The following is a 22819-nucleotide window of genomic DNA, read 5'->3' as shown; positions in this document are numbered from 1 at the left end:
TTCAGGGATGCTTGCAAGTCTGACCTGAAGCCTCTAGGCATCGATTATTGTTCCTGGGAGTCACAAGCTGATGCATAGGAAAATAGTGGCACTTCCTAGGCTGGTGTGCACCACCACAATAACCAGTGGCTATTACAGCTTGACAACTAGCACCAATGTGGAAAAACAACCCGCAGTGACCCTTGGTAGCTTGATGTATGATACTTCTAGTGGAACCTCTCACATCAGGATTCACCTCTTCAGCCATCAGCAAAAGTGCGCCATATTAAAGCACCTGATCTGAAGTGGATTTATTTGCTGTATCACCATCATCCTTCATAAGTGGAATGGTGCTGGAACAATTAATATTTTATTTGTTATCTTTTCTGTTTTCTAGACAATTCCTAAATAACTTGAATGAAGGAACAATATGTATCAAAGACTTTCAACAATGGAAATATGTTATTATTCAGGGTCATTAAATAGGATTTTTGTTACCAATTTATAAACCTGTTTTATTTAGTTTCACTTTTAACATTTTAAAAAAGGAGAGCATCAGAATTGGGTCTTAAAAAAGACTTGAAGGAAATATGTGGAATCCAGTTTTGATTAGAACATTGCTAAACTTCAATAAAACAAGTAGCTCACTTTATTTAATAAAATTTAAGCTAAATTTCAGCATGATTCAGTGGTAGCACTCTTGTTAAAAGTCATGTGTTTAATACTCATACCTGGTTCCATGTTTTCATTGCTATGTTGAAGGAATGGTGCACTATTATAGATGGCATTTTAGATTAGACATTCATGGTTCATAGCATTGTGCCGCAACAAAGTAAGTTGCAAGTACGTTTTATAGAGCAGTTACTCAGTTATGTGGATCTCGGACTTAGTTTTGGTATATTCTCCCTCCCGCCTCCTTGACCCGACACAACCTGTCCATCTTCTCTCCCACTGACCAATCCCCACCACTCCCTACCTGCATTCACCTATCACCTTCCCCAGCCCCACCCCTCCTCTCTCTATTTATTTCTGAGTTCCCTTCCCTCTCCCCATTTCTGAAGGGTCCTGACCGGAGATGTCAACTTTCCTGCTCCACTGGTGCCTGCTGTGTTCCTCCAACTTCATGTTGTGCTTCTTCCTCCACCACCCTTTGTCTCTTACTGATAAGCCAATTTTGTATCCAGTTGGTATGCTCTCCCTGAATCCCATGTGACCTAACTTTACTACCCAGGTAAACAATCCAGAACCTTGTCAAAGGCTTAGCTAAAGTCCATGTAGACAACATCTACCACTTTGCCCTTTACACTTGTGTTTAACAAAAAAAAATCTGATTTAAAATCAGCAACTGATCTGGCATCAACTGCCGTTTGTGGAAGAAAGTTCCAAACATCTACCACATTTTGTGTGTAGAAGTGCATCCTAACATCACACCTGAATTGTCTGGCCTGAATTTTTAGACTATGCCCTTTGATTCTAGAATCTCCAACCAGTAGGAGTAGCTTATCTATATATACCCTGTCTCCTCTTGTTAATATCTTGAATACTTTGATCAAATCAAACCTAAATTCTCTCAATTCTAGAGAAATCTCTGCTCATAAATTAACCCTTCAAATCCAGCTATTTTCTTGTACATCTACATTGTACTCCCTCCAAGGCCTATATATCCTTCCTAAGGTGTGGTGCCCAGATCTGCTGACAGTTCTGTAGGATGAGGTCCTCCACGATTTTGTATAGCTGCAGTATAATTTCTTCGTTTTATACTCCAGTCATCTAGACATAAAGACCAGCCCTGGTAGCCTGCTATAGATGGGTAAATTCTATTCTTTCTTTCCTCTAAGACCAGAGAAGTTTCTTTGTTGTAAGTTTATTCGTGCATACATTGGAGAGGGCACATCAAGAAAATAGCAGACAACTCATAACTTCATCATAAGAACAAGAGTTTTATTCTATTCTGACAGATATATTTCTAATTGACTGTTATTACAAGTAATACCTTCTAAATAAAGCATCCCTCAGTTTTCACTTCTGTTTGTGACCATCGTTGGTTGCATAATTCGCATTCCAAGGTGGTATTCAATTATATTCAAGTTAAAACATGATATCCAATCATATCATTACATGCTCGCATTGCATATTGTTAACACAAACCTGTTACAGGAAATCTATATCCTGAGATATAAATCTATATTCCTGAGAATTATAGAGTCATAAAGATATACAACATGGAAACAGACCCTTCGGTCCAACTCATCCATGCCGACCCGATATCCTAGATGAATCTAGTCCCATTTTCCAGCAATTGTCCCATATCCCTCTAAACCCTTCCTGTTCATATACCCACTAGGCTAAAGGGAATTTGACTGTGGCTTTTAGAACATAGAACATTACAGCGCAGTACAGGCCCTTCGGCCCTCGATGTTGCGTCGATCTGTGAAACCAATCTGAAGCCCATCTAACCTAAACTATTCCATTATCATCCATATGTTTATCCAATGACCATTTAAATGCCCTTAAAGTGGGCGAGTCTACTACTGTTGCAGGCAGGGCATTCCACGCCCTTACTACTCTCTGAGTAAAGAACCTACCTCTGACATCTGTCCTATATCTATCACCCCTCAATTTAAAGCTAGATCCCCTCGTGCTAGCCATCACCATCCGAGGAAAAAGGCTCCCACTGTCCACCCTATCTAATCCTCTCATCATCTTGTATGTCTCTATTAAGTCACCTCTTAACCTTCTCTCTAACGAAAACAGCCTCAAGTTCCTCAGACTTTCCTCATAAGACCTTCCCTCCATACCAGGCAACATCCTGGTAAATCTCCTCTGCACCCTTTCCAATGCTTCCACATCCTTCCTATAATGCGGCGACCAGAACTGTACGCAATACTCCAAGTGCGGCCGCACCAGAGTTTTGTACAGCTGCAACATGACCTCATGGCTCCGAAACTCAATCCCTCTACCAATAAAACCTAACACACCATACGCCTTCTTAACAACGCTATCAACCTGGGTGGTTACTTTCAGTGATCTATGCACATGGACACAGAGATCTCTCTGCTCATCCACACTACCAAGAATCTTACCATTAGCCCAGTACTCTGTATTCCTGTTACTCCTTCCAAAGTGAATCACCTCACACTTTTCCGCATTAAACTCCATTTGCCACCTCTCAGCCCAGCTCTGCAGCTTATCTATGTCCCTCTGTAACCTGCAACATCCTTCCGCACTATCCGCAACTCCACCGACTTTACTGTCATCCGCAAATTTACTAACCCATCCTTCCACGCCCTCATCCAGGTCATTTATAAAAATGACAAACAGCGGTGGCCCCAAAACAGATCCTTGCGGTACACCACTAGTAACTGAACTCCAGGATGAACATTTCCCATCAACCACCACCCTCTGTCTTCTTACAGCTAGCCAATTTCTGATCCAAACCGCTAAATCACCCTCAATCCCATGCCTCCGTATTTTCTGCAATAGCCTACCATGGGGAACCTTATCAAACGCTTTACTGAAATCCATATACACCACATCAACCGCTTTACCCTCATCCACCTGTTTAGTCACCTTCTCGAAGAACTCAATAAGGCTTGTGAGGCACGACCTACCCTTCACAAAACCGTGTTGACTATCCCTAATCAAATTATTCCTTTCTAGATGATTATAAATCCTATCTCTTATAATCCTTTCCAACACTTTACCCACAACCGAAGTAAGGCTCACTGGTCTATAATTACCAGGGTTGTCTCTACTCCCCTTCTTGAACAAGGGGACAACATTTGTTAGTCTCCAGTCTTCTGGCACTATTCCTGACGACAATGACGACATAAAGATCAAAGCCAAAGGCTCTGCAATCTCCTCTCTAGCTTCCCAGAGAATCCTAGGATAAATCCCATCGGGCCCAGGGGACTTATCTATTTTCACACCTTCCAGAATTGCCAACACCACCTCCTTATGAACCTCAATCCTGTCTAGTCTAATAGCCTGTATCTCAGTATTCTCCTCGACAACATTGTCTTTTTTCTGTGTGAATACTGACAAAAAATATTCATTTAGCGCCTCTCCTATCTCTTCGGACTCCACGCACAACTTCCCACTACTGTCCTTGACTGGCCGTAATCTTGCTCTAGTCATTCTTTTATTCCTGACATACCTATAGAAAGCTTCAGGGTTTTCCTTGATCCTACCTGCTAAAGACTTCTCATGTCCCCTCCTGGCTCTTCTTAGCTCTCTCTTTAGGTCCTTCCTGGCTAACTTGTAACTCTCAAGCGCCCTAACTGAGCCTTCACGCCTCATCTCTACATAAGCCTCCTTCTTCCTCTTGACAAGAGATTCAACTTCTTTAATAAACCACGGTTTCCTCGCTCGACCACTTCCTCCCTGCCTGACAGGTACATACTTCTCAAGGACACGCAGTAGCTGTTCCTTGAACAAGCTCCACATTTCAATTGTGCCCAGCCCCTGCAGTTTCCTTCTCTAAATCTTGCCTAATCGCCTCATAATTGCCTTTCCCCCAGCTATAACTCTTGCCCTGCGGTATATACCTATCCCTTTCCATCGCTAAAGTAAACTTAACCGAATTGTGGTCACTATCACCAAAGTGCTCACCTACCTCCAAATCTAACACCTGGCCTGGTTCATTACCCAGTACCAAATCCAATGTGGCCTCACCTCTTGTTGGCCTATCTACATACTGTGTCAGGAAACCCTCCTGCACACATTAGACAAAAACTGACCCATCTAAAGTACTCGAACTATAGCGTTTCCAGTCAATATTTGGAAAGTTAGAAGTCCCCCATAACAACTACCCTGTTACTTTCGCTCCTATCTGGAATCATCTTTGCAATCTTTGAGAATTTTGAAAGGAATTCATAGGGTAGATGAAATCTTTACTGCCCATGAAGAGTTGCAGACAAACCCATATAATCTTACAATCGGAGCTAAATCATTTTGGAGAGAAACTCTTTTCCATAAAGTGTAGAACACCTTCTCTCAACTAATAGTTTGAAATGTGCTTGATTGGATTTTTTTCTTGCTGAGCGTATTACAATCTGCCGAGGCAGATGGTGGAGTTGAGATACATATCAGCCTTGATCTCATTGACTGAAGTAGCAAGCTAGAGGAGCTGAATGGCTTATTCCTGTTCCTATGTTCCTTTATCTACTGTGGTCCTATTTGTTGCAATGTATTCACATCTTCAGCTGAATTTATTAACATAATTTTTTAAAAACGTTGTTTTAAGATAGCTATGAATAAGGATAAGTCCAACCTTGTAGGAAGATACTAAATGGAGTGGAGGGGGTGGGGGGAGGGAGGGAGATATATAGAGAGAGAGAGGGCAAATTACTATTATTAGGCAGGAGCTAGGTAGTGTTAATTGGGAGAAGCTGTTATCGGGCAAGCCTACATTTAACATGAGGGGAATGTTTAAAGACCTACTTGATGAGAGTTCAGGACCAGCATGCTCCAGTAAGGAGGAATGACAAGGATGGCAAGGTAAAAGACCCTTGGATAAAGAGGGAGGTTGTGAATTTAGTTAAAAGAAAAAAAGAAATAGATGTAAGATTTAGGAACCTAAAATCAGACAGGGCATATAAAGAGCATAAAGCAGGAAAGAACTTGAGCAGGGAATTAGGAGAGCAAAAAGGGATCTTGGTAAGTAGGGTTAAAGAAAATCCCAACGCATTCTATACGTACATCAAAAACAAGAGGATATCTAGGAAGAAGGTAGGACCACTCAAGGATAAAGGAGGGAACTTGTGCTTGGAGGCAGAGGATGTGGGTGAATCCTAAATGAGTACTTTGAGTCAGTATTCACCCAGGAGAAAGATATGGAGGATAGTGAGATTTGTGTGGAGCATGCTAATATACTAGGGCATTTTGAGATCAAGAAAGAAGTGGTGTTGAATCTCTTGAAGAGCATTAAGGTGTATAAGTCTACCCCAGGTTATTGAGAGAGGCAAGAGAGGAGATTGCTGGGCCTTGACCAAGATCTTTGTATCCACGCTAACCACTGGAGAGGTCCCGAAGGACTGGCAAGTAGCTAATGTTGTTGTTCCTCTGTTCAAAAAGAAAAATAGGTATAATCCAGGAAACTATAGACCGGTGAGTCTCCCATTGGTGTTTGGCAAAACTATTGGAGAAAATTCTTGAGGATAGGATTTACATGCATTTGGAAAAGCATGGTCTAATTAGGGACTGTCAGCGTGGCTTTGTGCATGGCAGGTAATGTCTTACTAACTTGATTGAGTTTTTGAAGGGGTAACAAAGGTGATTGATGAGGGTACAGTAATGGATGTTGTCTGCGTGGATTTTAATAAGACTTTACACAAGACCCCTCATGATAGGCTCATCCAGGAGATTAAGATGCATGGGATTCACGGTGACTTGGCTACGTATATTCAGAATTGGCTTGCCTATCGAAGACAGAGGGTAGTGGTGGAAGGATGTTTTTCAGGCTGGAGGTCATTGAATAATGGTGTTCTGCAGGGATCTGTACTGGGACCTCTGCTGTTTGTGATATATGTAAATGACTTGGATGAAAATGTAGATGGATAGGTTAGTAAGTTTGTAGACAATACAAAGATTGGTGGAGTTACGGATAATGTAGAAGGTTGTCAAAGGATACAGTGCGATATGGATCAGTTGCCGATATTGGGTGGAGAAATGGCAGATGGAGTTTAATCTGAGTTAGGTGTGAGGTGCTGCACGTTGGGAGATCCATGTTTAAGGAAAGTATGCAGTTAATTGCAGGACACTGAACTGCATTGATGTACAGAAGGATCTTGGGGTTCAAGTCCATAGCTCCCTGAAAGTGGCCATGCAAATGGATAGGGTGGTAAAGATAATGTATGGCATGCTTGCCTTTATCGGTCGGGGAATTGAGTACAAGAGCCAGGATGTCATGTTGCAACTTTACAAGACTTTGGTTAGGCCACACTTGGAGTATTGCATTCAGTTCTGGTTGTGACATTACAAGAAGGATGTGGAGGCTTCAGAGAGGGTGCAGAAGAGGTTTACTAAGATGCTACCTGGATTAGAGGGCCACAGCTATAAGGAGAGGCTAGAAAAACTCGTTATTTTCTCTGGAGCAGCGGAGGCTGAGGGGAGACTTGATAGAAGTCTATAAATTTGAGGTGCATCGATAGGGCTGACAGTCGGAATCTTTTTCCCAGAGTTGAAATGTCTAAAACTAGAGGGCATGCATTTAAGGTGAGAGTGGGGAAGTCATAGGCAATGTCAGGGGCAAATTTTTTAAACAAAGTAGTAGGAGTCTGGAACGTTCTTCCAGGGGTGATAGAGGAAGCAGATGTGATGGGGCCATTTAAGTGACTTGGATAAGCACATGAATATGCAAGGAATGGAAGGATATAGACTAGGGCAGGCAGAAGGGTATTTAATTTGGCATCATGTTGAGCACAACATCATGGGCTGAAGGGCCTGTTCCTGTGCTGTACAGTTCTGTATTCTATGTTGGGACTGAAAAATAAGTCTGTCAGTAATCGAGGTGTCATATCTTTTAGAGCCTGTATGCAGTGGACTATGTCGTTTGAATGTATATTCAAGATATTACTGAAAAGGGAAAATAGAACCATGAATGTTAGTGTGAAATAATATAATGTAATGTCATGTTTTTATTTTGACATTCCACATCAGTCCTCAATGGCATTAAACATTTTTCTTTTAAGATATTAATTTGTTAATTGTTTCAACATGTTTGCAAAGTTACACACATCAGTTGCTGAGTGTGGGACCTTGGGGACACCACTGACATCTTCCATGGTGAAAACACCTGATTTATGTGAAAGAAAAGGAAGAGAATTTCAGTTTCCTCAGGAATCCCCGGTGCTGGAGACCTCTACATCTGGTGAGCAGTGACTGGTCTATAATTGTATCTGTTCTGAAAGGCATGACTGAATGAGTCGAATGGCCTAAATTTAATAGGCACAGAAATTATAGAGGCTAATGAGATTGAACAGAGCTAAATTGTTTTCTTCATAAACAGTACAATATTGGTTCAGCTAGAATCTAGAACTAGAATTAGTTTAACCAGTGGGATCTGGAGTGCAGGATTTGCTTCCTTTTCTTTCATTCTCTCACCAGTCTGCCTCGCAGTGACTGAGCTTGATGGATAAATTATCACCATTTTGAACCATCAGTAGCAAAGTCTTCTCGGTCATTAATGGCACTGTGCTTCAAGGAAATTTTCAGAGTCATTGTAACATTTCTTTTGTCCTCCCCTGGAATATTAACCATTTGAGAGTTGAGAAAAGAGTTGCTGGCAGGGGAGAGTCTTTTCAGCACTCTGGCACAGTGCCCTATCTGTCAATGTTGATTTTGCAGGAGTTTTACCTGAAGCCAAGTGGAGCTGGCTTCAAGAAGGGCACTAGCGTTTGCACAACTGTCCTTCTAATGAAATATGGAGGATGCAGTAGAGGCATTGCTGAGGAATTTGTCGTGTTTTTATATGTCGCTGATACAGAATGCAGCTCTAACAGCAGTTCCACAGTGTGGTGCTGACAACTACTCGGGCCTCTGTTTACAGGAAGAGCCTTTATTGTTACACTGACTGCTGTAGTTTGTAGAAGGCTTTTCTGTCCCAGCTGATGTGATGTCGGATCTCCGCAGGCAGCCTTTTGAAAGAGTGGCTACCAAGGTGTGGGAAGTGCTCAACATACTCCAGTGTCTCTCCTTCACCATATAGATGCAAATTATAAATACATAAGGCAACATGTATTTTACAGTGGTATTTTGAAACAAAAGAAATGAATAGCCTTTGAAAGATTCTTTCTAATTCAAGTGCGCAATTCAGTCCACTCCAGCAACTACAGGAAGATTTTCTATCAGTTCATGTCGTCATCTTGTTAATTAATCCAACATTTGATTTAATAATTCCATAATTAAGTATAATATCTCTCATGGACCTTGAATTTTAGAATTCAAAATGTTCAAACAATAACATGCAATTAATCAGCAAGATTCCAAATTTTTGTCTGAAACTCTACCTGGATGTGAAAGGAAACCTGCCATAATGATTTTCCTTAAAAATATTGATCAAGCTGAAGAAAAATTTAAGACTGGGGTAGTGCCAAAATTCAGTTTTGAAAGCAGAAGTAACGGTTTATGCATATTCCTGTGATCAAAGTGCGCAATATTATTTAGATTCTTGATAAGAACCTTTTTTCTCTGAAGGTACATGTATTCCATTCTTTATTTTTATTTTTGCCTTGCAGCTCCCAATAGTTTTTTTATCGCATTTTCTCTTTTAGTTGCCTAGTCCTATCCTGTTTAATAGGCTTCCATTGCAACACTTCTTCCTAACACCCCATCTGATCAACTTGCCTTCCTTTCAAATCTATCATTCTCCTCCTTCAAAATTGTACAACCTTTCTACCTATTCTGCCCCAAATTCAACCCTCCTTTCATTTCAAGTCCTTGAATGTATTGTAGCCTCTCAATGTGTGCCACTTCCTCCTGTACTTCAGCTTAAATCTTTCTAATTAGATTTTCAGCCTTGGAACAACCCTTAGAAATCATTAATTAGATGTCGTAAAAATGGTGTACATTATCCCTTTGCAGCTTTTGACATGATTAACCATAGCATCTTCTTTAAAACCTATTCTCCGTTTTCCGGATCATTGGGATTGCCTTTTTGCACGGTTGATCATGGGTGAGTAAATCCAGCAATAGGTTCCATTCTTGGCCCTGCATTGTCAAGTCTGGATTCGCTCCAACACCCTAAGCCAAAAAAAATTCTCAGCCCCTTCCTATTCCTTGCTGTCCCTTCAGCACATCATCTGCAAACACAGGAACATATATATATATGTTAAAAGCATGCAGTTTTGCTCTTAGATTCTGAAGTATTATTGAAGAGAGGCTCCAACAGAGGAAATGTCACTGTCACATAATGGGAAGGCTAGAGAAATTGAAATCGGAACATAGAGTCAGGTTCAAGATGCTGTTGTAGGTATAAAAGAAGATCCCTAAACTAACCTCCAAAACACAGGAAAGTTTGTGCTTGGGAAAATTAATTTAATGACCTTGTTCCTGTGTGTAGAAAAGTCAGAAATTATTGCAATTTTGTGTAACAAAAAAAAAGGTAGGGTAGAGCGTACCAATCATATTATTTTGTATTGAGGGATAATATATTCTTTTAGCATAGAGGGGAAACTAAGGATTGCCTATCTCTTATTTTAGAACTGACATGCAAAATATTCAAATTCCAGCCAGACGGTAGTTTTTTAGATTCGAAGACATTAATTTGCTGTTCAGGCAAGATTGTTTCATCAGGAGAAAAGTAGCTTCTCGTATGACTATTCCAGAAAGTGGAACACTGAACAGAGGGTTCTGAATAAAACCAGGACATTCAGTACACAGTTCACATCTGCTCTGTTTTTCTTGGCTTTGTGTCATATTTCACAGAAAGATGCTGGAATGTGTAAATATCAGAGCCAGAAATCTGCAGTCTCATCATTCATCAGTGTATCCTTTGATTGCAGTGGTCTCTTTGGTGACTTCTATAAGAATCCCATTGTGTAATTGCTACTACTTAGTCTTTGCACTGTCATGGACAGCTTGCTTATATTTTAAATAGGAAACCAGAACCAGAAGTATTGAAATAGAATGATAGAGCACAGAAAGAGGCTATTCAATCCCAGTGTGCCTGTGCTGACTCTTCCGTAAGCTAGTTAGTACCTGCCCTATGCCTGCCCCAAAACACTTTTTTTTCCCTTCAACATTTATCCAATTCCCCTTTGAAAATTACTCTTGAATTTTTTCCCACCCTTTCATGCAGTACATTCCAACATTTATTCTACATTCCAACATTTATTCTATGAAGATCTCTGCTTTTTCCCAGCTTCTCATCCCTGGTACCAGTTAAAGAAGCCTCAGCCTATGCAGTTTTCATGAAGTGCTGCACCCAAATTTAGCACCCTACTCCAGCCTGGGTCTAAGCAATACTTTTGCAAACGTTTCTGTACTCTTAGCCTCCAATAAAACTAAGGTACAGTATGCTTTTTCAACAGAAATCTCAACTTGTTCGACCATCTTCAAATGTATATACGTATAGCTCTAGGAGTTGTCTTCTCTTGCACGACTATTTAAAATTATGCCATTGCATTTATACTGACTCTCTTCGTTCTGATTATTAGCATAAAACAAACTTTGTTTTAACCAGCACTCAATAAACAGGCAAAAATTATATACCTCAAATACTGCAAACAGTTACTTTAGTTTTTAGTTTATTTACCTCAATGTAAATATACTTGTTTAATCGAAGGGCCATACGAAATATCAACAGTTGATTCAATTTTGAGTCAATTTCTCCTCAAATACTGCGATCTATCGCAATGTCTGAGTAGTCAGTTGAGAATACAAGTGAGAAGGCTCTCTGCCAGTAAATTTTACTTAAGGCAGAGTTGCATTATAATTTGTGATTTATGCTTAAATAAAGTATAACAGTGATATGTATGCCTCCTAAGTTACTTAGTTTGTGTTTTAAATTGATTATTTGGACCTCTTGATTGTCAGGAATATTTGATCAACAGGCACGCTCCTGGTCCCATAGGTGCCGGTTAATAAAAAGTTTGCTCTATATAATTTTTACCTTTCACCTGCCTGCCCATTTCACCAGTGTCTTCCTGACATTTGTTACTTTCCTTCTCACTGTTTACTGCATTTGAGGCTTTATGATCTGCAAACTTTTAAATTATGCTTTATTTACCCAAGTCCAGATCGTAAATATGCATCAAAAGGAGCAAATGAATTTGATACTATTCCATCAAGGACATCAGTGCTCTCAGACTTCCAGTGTGAGAAACAAACATTTATCCTCAGTTTCTGCTATATGTCCCTTATCCAGTTTTCTATCCACACTGCCACTGTCCCTTCAGTTCCTTGGGATTTAATTTTGCAAGTCCATGTACACAGCAAGTGAACCAGCCTCATCACCTTTCTCATTTAGGTCATCTAAGAAGCTTAATTAAACAAGAGGTTATCAAGGCTAGGAGGCTAGGAACACATGAAGAAAGGACGGAATGCAAGGACAGTTGAAAGAAACTTAAGCAAGGAGTCAGGAAGGCTAAAAGGGGTCATGAAAAGTCATTGGCCTACAGGATTAAGGAAAGTCCCAAGGCTTTTTATACATATATGAAGAGCGAGAGGGTTGGCCCACTCAAGGACAGGGAAGGGAATTTATATGTGGAGCCAAAGGAAATGAGCAAGATATTAAATGAGTACTTTGCGTCAATATTCACCATAGAGAAAGACTTTGTGGGTGATGAGTCTGGGGAAGGGCGTGTAGATAGTTTGGGTCATGTTGAGATCAAAAGGGAGGAAGTATTGGGGGTCTTGAAACACATTAAGGTAGATAAGTCCCGAGGGCCTGATGGGATATACCCCAGAATACTGAGAGTGGCAAGAAGGAAATTGCTGGGGCCTTGAGGGACATCTTTGTATCCTCACAGGCTACACGGGAGGTCCCACAGGATTGGAGAATAGCCAATGTTGCTCCTTTGTTTAAGAAGTGTGGCAAGAATAATCCAGCTATTTACAGACTGGTGAGCGTTACGTCAGTGATAGGGAAATTATTCAAGAGGATTCTTTGAGACAGGATTTACTCCTACTTGGAAATAAGTGGGCATTTTAGTGAGAGACAACATGGTTTTGTGAAGGGGAGTTCGTGTCTCACTAACTTGGTTGAGTTTTTTGAGGAAGTGATGAAGATGATCGATGAGGGTAGGGCAGTGGATGGACTTCAGTAAGGCCTTTGATAAGGTCCCTCATGGCAGGCTGATACAGAAGGTAAAGTCGCACGGGGTCAGAGGTGAGCTTGCAAGATGGATAAAAAAACTGGCTTGATCATAGAAGACAGAGTGGAAGGGTGCAAATCTGAATGGAGTGCTGTTCCTCAGGAATCACCTTTGGGACCTTTGATATTTGTAATATATATAAATGATTTGGAAGAAAATGTAACTGATCTGATTAGTAAGTTTGTCGATGACACAAAGGTTGGTGGAATTGCAGTTAGCAATGAGGACCATCAAAGGATACAGCAGGATATAGATCGGTTGGTGACTTGGGCAGAGAGATGACAGATGGAGTTTAATCCAGACAGATGTGAGGTAACGCATTTTGGAAGGTCTAATCCAGATGGAAAATATACAGTAAATAGCAAAACCCTTAAGAATACTGATAGGCAGAGGGATCTGGGTGTACAGGTACACAGGTCACTGAAAGTGGCAACGCAGGTGGAGAAGGTAATCAGCAAGGCATACAGCATGCTTGCATTCATAGGTCAGGGAATTGAGTTTAAAAATTGGCGGGTAATATTGCAGCTTTATAGAACCTTAGTTAGGCCACATTTGGAACGTTGTGTTCATTTCTGGTCGCCACACTATATCCGAAGGATGTGATGGCTTTGGAGAGGCTACAGAAAAGATTTACCAGGCTGTTGCCTGGTATGGAGGGCATTAGCAATGAGGAGAGGTTGGAGAAACTAGAGTTGTTCTCACTGGAATGACAAATGTTCAGGGGCGACCTGATAGAGGTCTACAAGATTATGAAGAACATGGACAGAGTGGACATTCAGAAGCTTTTTCCCAGGGTGGAAGAGTCAGTTACTAGGTGCCATAGGTTTAAGGTGCGAGGGGCAAGGTTTAAAGGTGATGTACGAGGTAAGTTTTTTTACACAGAGGGTGGTGAGTGCCTGGAACTCGCTGCCAGGGGAGGTAGTGGAAACAGTTCTGATAGAGATTTTTAAAGGGCCCCTTGACAAATACATGAATTGGACAGGAATAGAGGGATAAGGTCCCCGGAAGGGTAGGGGGTTTTAGTTGTGACGGACAGCATGTCAGTGCAGAATTAGAACATAGAGAGGGCCAAAGGCCCTGTTCCTGTCCTGTAATTTTCTTTGTTCTTTGTTTCCAAAAGGTCAACCTGAAATTCATATGGCTGACAAGAAACAAAGCTTTTACAGTGTTTTGTTTAATAAAACGTTGAGAATTTGGACATACTGTATTCCACTTGCCAGTGTTTTAGCACATCACTACAAAGAGTAAGTTCTATCATATATAAGAATATTGTCAACTGTTGAAATCAGGGGTTGTATGTGTGCCTGTTCTACAGGTGAAAAGATGATGCCTACTGCAGGAATTTTGAAGCTGTCTGATAAGATTGTGGATGCTCTTGGAAGTGATGGCATTGGACAGCAATTAACATCCATTCAAATACAGCTAATTAGGACCATGATACAAGAAACTTTGGAGGATTACAAGTAAGTAATGTTGAGACTAAAGAAACTTGAGCAAGATAACAAGCCCATTGAAAAGTTATGTTGCCTAGAAGGAACTGGAAATAAATATGAATTTCTTTATTGTGACAAATTTGACAACTAGTGTTTCAGAAGGAAAAGTGATAAAGAAGCTCATTAATTTAGTTGTTGTTCACCATGTTCTGTTTCACTCTAGAACTGTTTTAACTTGATAAAAGTATGCAGAGAGTTTATGGTACTGAAATTCTGATGTTTCTGTTTATCTAATCCAGAGATGCATGGCATCGAGATATCATCAACCTCCAGCTGGAGATGATCAAGCAATTCCAAATCCAACAGGTATTCAACACTAACTGAACTGCTGTTCTTGATTAGTAGCATAATAGCATTGTGACCAGATTGTTTATGTTAGTGAACCAAAGTGCACTTGGAGGTGACTGTACTAGTGACTGAATTTCCCTGAGGCAGGTGCTGAGGAATATAGGGCTGTCAGTGGACCAGCATAAATTAAATTTCCAGAAGTACTTGAAACATGCAGGTGATCTCCAGCGTGCCTGTGTTGAACCATGAAGAACACATTCTGAATTTGAAATAGTCCAGATTAGCTCATTTTACCTTGTTAAAAAATGGTAAATGGTGTACCTATGCAAATATCCTGCTAGTCTGATTTAAACAGCTTGTTGTTGAAATATTAGACATGAGTGCTGTTTGTGTTTTAGTTAGGCATTGCCTGAAAGAATTGAATCTTTTGCAGAAATTCCTAATGTGTACTGGTGCAGGATAAAATATTTAAGCCAGTTTCCATGGTATTGCTTTTTTACAACTTAACAATACTATAACCATGAAGATCAACCCAATTCTTATATCCCACCCTATACCACCCCCACCCTGTATCCTTCCTATATCCAACTGGGATATACTTCCAAGGATGCCTAGTCCAAAAGACCAGATTTCATAAACCAATGTGGAATTCTGGCCATGACAGTTTCTTTTCTTGTTCTTCCTTTTTTTCCCTGCTCGTGTGCTTGATTAAAAGCTGTTACATCTCTAACTTCTTTCAGTTCTGATGAGAGACTTTTGACTTGAAACATTAACTTTGTTGCTTTCCGTGAAGATACTGTCTGTCTGATTATATTTGGCAGCATTTTGTCTTTACTTCAGAAATGTTGAACTCAGTTGATGAATACTGGGTTGTTATGTGTTTTTCAGAGGAGCCTTATTAAAATTAAATTTGATGTTGCAAATAAAAATGATTTATTGAGTGACTGAGATTGTGCTGCAGGAGTGGAGTTTTTACTTTGAATTTCATCAAAGGACCATTGCTGTTTGTTTTATTTTGCCTGTCTACCCCTGTTGACAATTAGCTTTCTTTCCATCTAAAGTCCAAACACAATTTGCAAATACATTCTAGTTTGAGGAAAAATATGATCCACTTTGCAACATTTTGCTTTACCTAAAGAAGACTTAAAATATAGTTACACAGCTAGAAAATGAAAGACAGTACCCACAAAATGGAAAAAGAAACAAAACAGACCATCATCTCTGCTAAGCTAACATTCTGAACAGTCCGCCTGTCAAATAGTTTTCTTGTTTGGGGTAAATTATTGTGTGGTTGCCCTCCATGGGTTTGGAAGGGTCAAAAAAGTAGGTTCCGGATCACAAATTCTAACCTGTGACCCTCCCATTGTGTGTAAGCATGCCACATGACTGCTGGATTAGGTGAGAGTTTGATATCCCACCCTGTGGTTAGTGTCACTTGTTAAGGCACTGTCTAGGGTCAGTGATTGTATGTTGGTGAGGAGTTGATGTTTTGAGAGATGTAAAGAAATAGGGAACTTTGGGCTTGTGATGGAGTAGGGTATTTTCTAAGTTCAGGATTGAGTAAAGAAAGCCTTGGTCTAACAGCTGTCTGTCATGTCAGAGTTGGGAGCCCGATATTGTCATGGAATGACAATAATTGAATCATGTGTCTGTTCCCCAGCACTACTTTCTTTCATCTTACTGAATGTGAAGTTGAGCTGCCTCCAAAGAAACTTTCGGAAATATGAAAGTATCAGGAACTTTGGGCAGGCATGACAAAATATTAGAACATAGGAAATGAGAAGCCTACAACTGAAATGGAGAATGTAATGATTGAATAATAAATGATTCAGTTTTAGAGGGAATCCAAGTTGTTTGAACTACACTTTATAATTTTGTCTATTATGTTTTTTCTTGCAAAGGTATTCTTGTGTAAATTTGTCAATTGACTCAAGAAATATTGCATTGTCCTTTCAGAATGAAATCCATAGTTTACTTGAACGATATTCTATTAATGAAGCATTGGTGGCGGAAAATGAGAGATTGCGAGAAGAGAATAAAAGACTGCGAACTACATTTTAATAGTGCATTTCTGAATCCGCACTGCAGCAAGCAACACTGCTTTCTGCAACAAGGAAAGCCCAGATGGTGGACATTGTTTTATAATTAACTTGTTATTTGATTTATAAAACAGGACAGTTCCTCAGATTAGTCAGCCTTTGTTCTAATGTGAATTAATATCATTGCCTAAGATGGTTAGAATTAGTGGAGGTCTATAATTAGCTGAACTTTGAGGAAAACCTGTTGAAGTCTGATATCTAGCTACTCTTCCTTCAATAAGGACTTCTGTACACCGGAAATATATAAAAAAGGACACTATTGAAATTCAGTATATATCAGAATATAGATTGGAATAGCCATGCATTCTACGGTACTGGAATTTCTCAAGTTAACCAGTGGAAATATCACTCAAAAATTACAGTCCTCCAAATAGAAGCTGTTTGAAGTGAGGTTTTTTAAACTCTAGATCCTACTATTTTATGTTTTTGTCACCTAATGTCAGTGGCCACATGTGTTCAGATCCTTAATTTGGAATGCTTTTCAGAGGTATCTTTTGAGTTTTCAACGTACTGTATTTCGAAAACAAGGTAACAGCAGTATATTTTATGTCTATTTCTGGTCTAGGCAGAATTATCAGGACTCTGGAGAAGTGAAACTAAATGTAAAAATACTGCATCATTATTGAAAGAATGGCCTTAAGTGCCTTTTCAAATCTGGTGGATTTTTGGAATAATTTGCTCAGTCAGCAGTAAGCAGTAGTTTTGACCTTACTGTCCTTGCTTGATCTGGTATTCAGCAGTTGTCCAGAATTGAGTAATTGTTTATATTGAACCTTACATTTTTAGCACATCTGTTTTATAAAAGAATTCCTTTTGGATTTCATTTTGAATTAAGAATTAAATTGCAGTATATTTTTGATGCAAAATATACTATATTAAACATGTTAAGCAATAAATATATGAATAAGCATCGTGTGTATTTTTAAGTAGTCAAGCACTTAAATATTTGCTACTTCATGAAGGAACATTATCTTGCTGCAATGCAGCCTTTTTAACATGATTAATCATTAAAATGTTTTGACAAAAGAAATTTGGTTTTAGTGGTCATGTGTAGCTTTGAATGTTGCATTGTGTAACTTGCCTTCTGTCTTCTCAATGCTTGTCTGCACTGTATAAGGCTGGACTGTGGTAGAAGGCATGCCTCTTGCTTAGATAGGTGAAACTTGAGAACTCAATGCCATCCAGGACAAAACAATCTGTTTGATTGACATTCCCTCCCCAGTGGCATTGTGGGTCAACCCACAGCAGATGGACTGCAGCAGGTTCAGTAAGGCAGCAACTAGGGACACGCAATAAATGTTGGCCAGTCAGTGATGCCTACATCCCACAAATGAATTTAAAAACCACTCCATTCATCACTTCAAAATTCACCACAGATATGCAGTCTGTACCATCTATAAAATGTACTGCAGCAGTTCACCAAAGCTGCTTCAACAGCATCTTTCAAACTCTCAAACTCTGCTTCCCAGAAGGAAAGGGCAGAAAATGCATGCGAACTGCAGCACCTGAAAGTTCCCTTCTAAGCTACACTCCATCCCGAGTTGGAGCTACATCACCATTCTTTCATGATCATTAGGTCAAAGTCACTGAAGTCTCTTTACGACAGCCCTTAAGGGGTGTCTATATTCTGCGAGGACTGCAATCGTTCAAGAAACGGCTCACTAGCTTTTTTCAAAGGTATTTAGGTGTGGAGAGTAAGTACTGGCCTAGACATTAGAGCCCAGATTTCACAGAATTAAAGGCTCTACCAAATGCAGATTTTGTAATAAATCAGATGGATTAAAAGCACAAATGCAAACGTATATCCTGATAGCCAATTCAGAGACAATGCAAAGTGCTCAAAACTCAAATCTGATTATTTGACATAACAGAAAGACATAAAAACAGGAAAAGATGTTTGGGTAGCTCTGTTAATTAAGGTTGACAGTGCAATGGTGAGACATGATATTAGTTAAAGGATTAAATGTAAAATCCAGTTTAGGTAGAACTAAGAAATAGCAGAGCTATGTCACTTATAGCAGCTGCGTTCCAGGACTGAGTATTCAGAAATAAATTATGTACTGTGTAAGAAAGGTGGTGCAATACTCATGGGTGATTCTAATCTGCATGTAAATTTGACGAATACTGGCAAAAGACTGAAATATGAGTTCATTTAGGACTATATTAAATGACATTCTGGAGGCAACTAGTGTGCAGGCTATTTTAGACCTGGTAATCTACAAAGTAACAATTATTTAATGATTCCAATTCTAAGGGAGCCTGTAAGTAATAGTGATTATAAGATAGAATTTCATTTTCAGTTTGTGTGTGAAAGTGCGGGTCAAAAATAAATTAAGATAGTTATAAGCAACGTAGGTTAAAATCTAGGACAGTAGAGAAGCAGTTGCAGACATTTAAACAAATAATTACACTCAGTAAAGATATGTCAAGGAATAAAAATTGTAAAGAATGCATTATCTAAGATGGTGACTAGATAGATTAAGGATAGTATCACATTGAAGCGAAGGCACGCAATGATTATGATTTTATGAAGGAAGGCTCTCGAAATTTGGGGGAGAAAGAGTTTCTACAAGTATTTAAAAAAAATGGAAAGTGATTGTCAATCCTTTTAAAGGATGTAATCGGGGAATTACTGAGAATAAAGGAAAAGGACAAGTTATTGAACAGGTATTTTATATCTATTTTTGCTGCAGAAGAAACAAAAAATCCCAACAATATTTGGAAAATCAAGAGGTAAAAGACTGGGAGAAACTTTAAACAACTGTGGTCACGAGGGGAAAGGTACTTGGAAAACTATTAAGAGCCAAAGGATGACAGTTTCATCAAATCTGCATCCTTGGGTCATTTGTAGACATAGTAAATGCATTGATTGAGATCCTCCAAAAAATTTGTTAGATCTGAAAAAGTCTGAGTGGTTTGGAAAAAAATCTGCAAATGTTAATGCTGTATTCCAGAAAGGAGGAAGACAAGAACTATAGCTCAGTTTAGCCTAAGATTTGTCACAAGGCAAATGATAGAATCCAATATTAAGGAAGTTTAAAAGAATACTTAGAAAATCATGATGTAATCAGGCAGAGTCAACTTGGTTTTGAGAAAGGAAAATGGTGTTTTAATTAATTAATTAGTCATAAAATCCCGAAAGTGTGAAACAGGCCATTTGGCCCAACGAGTCCATATCGCCCCACCAAAGAACATCCCACACAGACCCATCCCCCGACCCTTTCCCTCTAACCCTGCATTTCCCATGTTTAATCCGCCTAACTTACACTACCCTGGACACTACATACAGGAGTGTAAGTTTAAATCTCTGACATACAAGAGCATTTCCTGTACTAATGAATGTCTATATCATCTTGTCTGTCATTGTGTTCTGACTTATGCACAAATCAACTTGCAAATGGACTGTCGGAACAGGCTATTGAGTTGAATGATTTGCTGTGATCATAACGAATGGTAGACCAGGCCAAAGGGCTGAATGGCCTATACTTGTTCCTATGTTCTATGTTTCTGTATTTACCCTGTAGAGACCTAATTTTTTGACTGGGCACTGGAAATGGGAAAAGGTACTGCTTTAGACCAAGGAAACTGTCAGATGATGTTTACTAAAACAAGTTACTGCAATATCTTGTGAGTTGTATATGTGTTATTTGAATATTGAGGGAGAATTCCAAACAAATCGGCACCAGATGTTTTGGCATCAGTGAACTCAACAGTAACCATGTCCTGACAATTCCTGGACAGCTTTGTGTGTGGGCAACGCACCCAGAATCATCTAGTCTGCAAACAGAAAGCATCAACCTCACTTTCTCTCCCTTCTGTATGAAGAAGTAGAAGAAAATCCTTAGTAACTAGCTACTCTCTCCCATCTTTGCATTCTGCTCTCTATCTCCTGTTAAAAGGGAAAACCATGTTTGAAGACACTGAAAGGGTGAATTCTCAACCTATGAGTGGAAGCCTAGGAAGCCGTGTATCCACAAGCAAAGAATCAGAAGGAATCGAAAGAAAATAACTCATCATTGCTGATTCACTGGCAACATCTTGGTGAATTTCTTTCATCCTTCCTATAGCATGGCAAGCAGAATTGCTTTTAAGCTATGCTCTAATTAACGATATATACAGCTCCATCATGACCCACTTGCTCTTGTATTCAATGCTTTGACTAATAAAAAAGTATCCCATATGCCTCCTTAACTACCTGTCCTGCTACCTTCAAGAATCCATCTACATGCACACAAGATCCTCTCTACTTCCTCAGGTCCTACCATTCACCATCTATTCTCTTGCCTTGTTAGTCTCCCGACGATACATCACCTCATACTTAACTGGATTAAATTCCATTTGCCACTGTTTAGCCCATCTGACCAGTCTGCTTATATCGTCCTGTAGTCTAAAGCTTCTCTCCTCCAATTTTTGCAAACTGATCATTAATGTACACAAGAAGCAGTAAGACACCCAGCATTAAATGCTATGACATCACTGGACTCAAGCTTCCTGTCACAAAAACACCCTTTAACAATCACTGTCTGCTTTCTTCCACTGAGCCAATTTTGGATCCGAGACAACAAGGTGCAGGGCTGGATGAACACAGCAGGCCAAGCAGCATCATAGGAGCAGGAAGGCTGACGTTTCGGGCCTAGACCCTTCTTCAGAAAAGGGGGAGGGGAAAGGGGTTCTGAAGTAAATAGGGAGAGAGTGGGAGGCGGATAGAAGATGGATAGAGGAGAGGATAGGTGGACAGGAAACAAACAGGTCAAAGAGGCGGGGATGGGGCCAGTAAAGGTGAGTGTAGGTGGGGAGTTAGGGAGGGGATAGGTCAGTCCAGGGACTGCAGCATGTGCAGATCCTACCAGCTCTGATTCAATTTTGGATCCAATCTGTCAAACTGCCCTGCTCTTACCTTCTTAACCACGTGATACCTTGCCAAAAGCCTTACTGAAGTCCACACAGACTACATCAATTGTATTACACTCAATTACACACCTAGTCAGCCCACTCCTTGAAAATTCAATCAAATTTGTTAGACATAATCTTCCCCTGACAAAGCTACCTCTCCAGGTGGTGATTAATTCTGTCCCTCTGAAATTTTTCCAATTGTTCCCTCGCTGCTGACGTTACATTCACTGGCCTGCAGTTTCGTGATTTATCCCTCCCATCCTTCTCACACATTGGCTGTTCTCCAGTCCTCTGGCAATTCTACTGCAGCCAGAGAGCAATTGAAAATTAATGTGAGAGCCCCTGCAATCTCTGCCCTTGTATATTTAATCGGGGCCCTGGGATTGATCCACTTTCAAGCCTGCAAAGGCCACCTCCAGTCTCTCAATGCTTATCATGCAAGTATGACACAGACCCCTCCCTAATTTCTATACCTATATTGTCTTTCTCTACAATGAATACAGATGTAAATTACTCATTTAACACCTTAGTTATATCTTCTAGCACCACACACTGAATGCCACTTTGGTCCCTACTCTTTCATTGATTATTCTCTTGCCCAAATAAAACATCTTTGAATTTTCCTTAATATCACCTGCCAGTATTTCTTCCTCCGCACCTAATTTTCCACTTGTGGACCCGACAGCCTTCCAGACTCAATATTGAATTCAATAACTTTAGGGCTTGAGCTCTCCCATGTCCTTACCCCAACACCCACACATCAGAGATAGTAGGAACTGCAGATGCTGGAGAATCCGAGACAACAAGGTGCAGGGCTGGATGAACACAGCAGGCCAAGCAGCATCATAGGAGCAGAGAGGCTGACGTTTCGGGCCTAGACCCTTCATCAGAAAAGCGGGAGGGGAAGGGGGTTTTGAAATAAACAGGGAGAGAGTGGGAGGCGGATAGAAGAGGGATAGAGGAGAGGATAGGTGGAGAGGAAACAAACAGGTCGAAGAGGCGGGGATGGAGCCAGTAAAGGTGAGTGTAGGTAGGGAGTTAGGAAGGGGATAGGTCAGTCCAGGGAGGACGGACAGGTCAAGGGGGCGGGATGAGGTTGGTCGGTAGGAGATGGAGGTGCGGCTTGAGGTGGGAGGAGGGGATAGGTGGGAGGAAGAACAGGTTAGGGAGGCAGGGACGAGCTGGACTGGTTTTGGGATGCGGTAGGGGGAGGGGAGATTTTGAAACTTGTGAAATCCACATTGATACCATT

General features: G+C 40.2%; 1 protein-coding gene and 1 long non-coding RNA gene across 6 annotated transcripts in view; one reads left to right on the top strand and one right to left on the bottom strand.

The window, feature by feature from the left end:
* nedd1 (NEDD1 gamma-tubulin ring complex targeting factor) overlaps positions 1 to 17706 on the top strand; it is a 44807-nt gene extending 27101 nt beyond the window's left edge. For 3 of the 5 annotated variants that reach the window (XM_020529271.2, XM_048610303.1, XM_048610302.1), the window contains exons 13-16: positions 7708 to 7849; positions 14110 to 14257; positions 14527 to 14593; positions 16532 to 17634. In XM_020529271.2, coding sequence (XP_020384860.1) covers positions 7708 to 7849; positions 14110 to 14257; positions 14527 to 14593; positions 16532 to 16636 — 462 coding nt within the window. In that variant the 3' untranslated portion in view covers positions 16637 to 17634. The other 2 variants (XM_048610301.1, XM_048610304.1) reach the window with 2 other exon arrangements.
* LOC125485773 overlaps positions 1 to 22819 on the bottom strand; it is an 86129-nt gene that overhangs the window by 21421 nt on the left and 41889 nt on the right. The window lies entirely within an intron of this gene.

This window comes from Rhincodon typus, chromosome 22, assembly GCF_021869965.1.
Source record: "Rhincodon typus isolate 14 chromosome 22, sRhiTyp1.1, whole genome shotgun sequence".
Lineage (NCBI taxonomy): Eukaryota > Metazoa > Chordata > Chondrichthyes > Orectolobiformes > Rhincodontidae > Rhincodon > Rhincodon typus.
The sequence above is the reverse complement of the archived record's forward strand: the minus strand, read 5'-3'. Positions and strand labels throughout refer to the sequence as shown.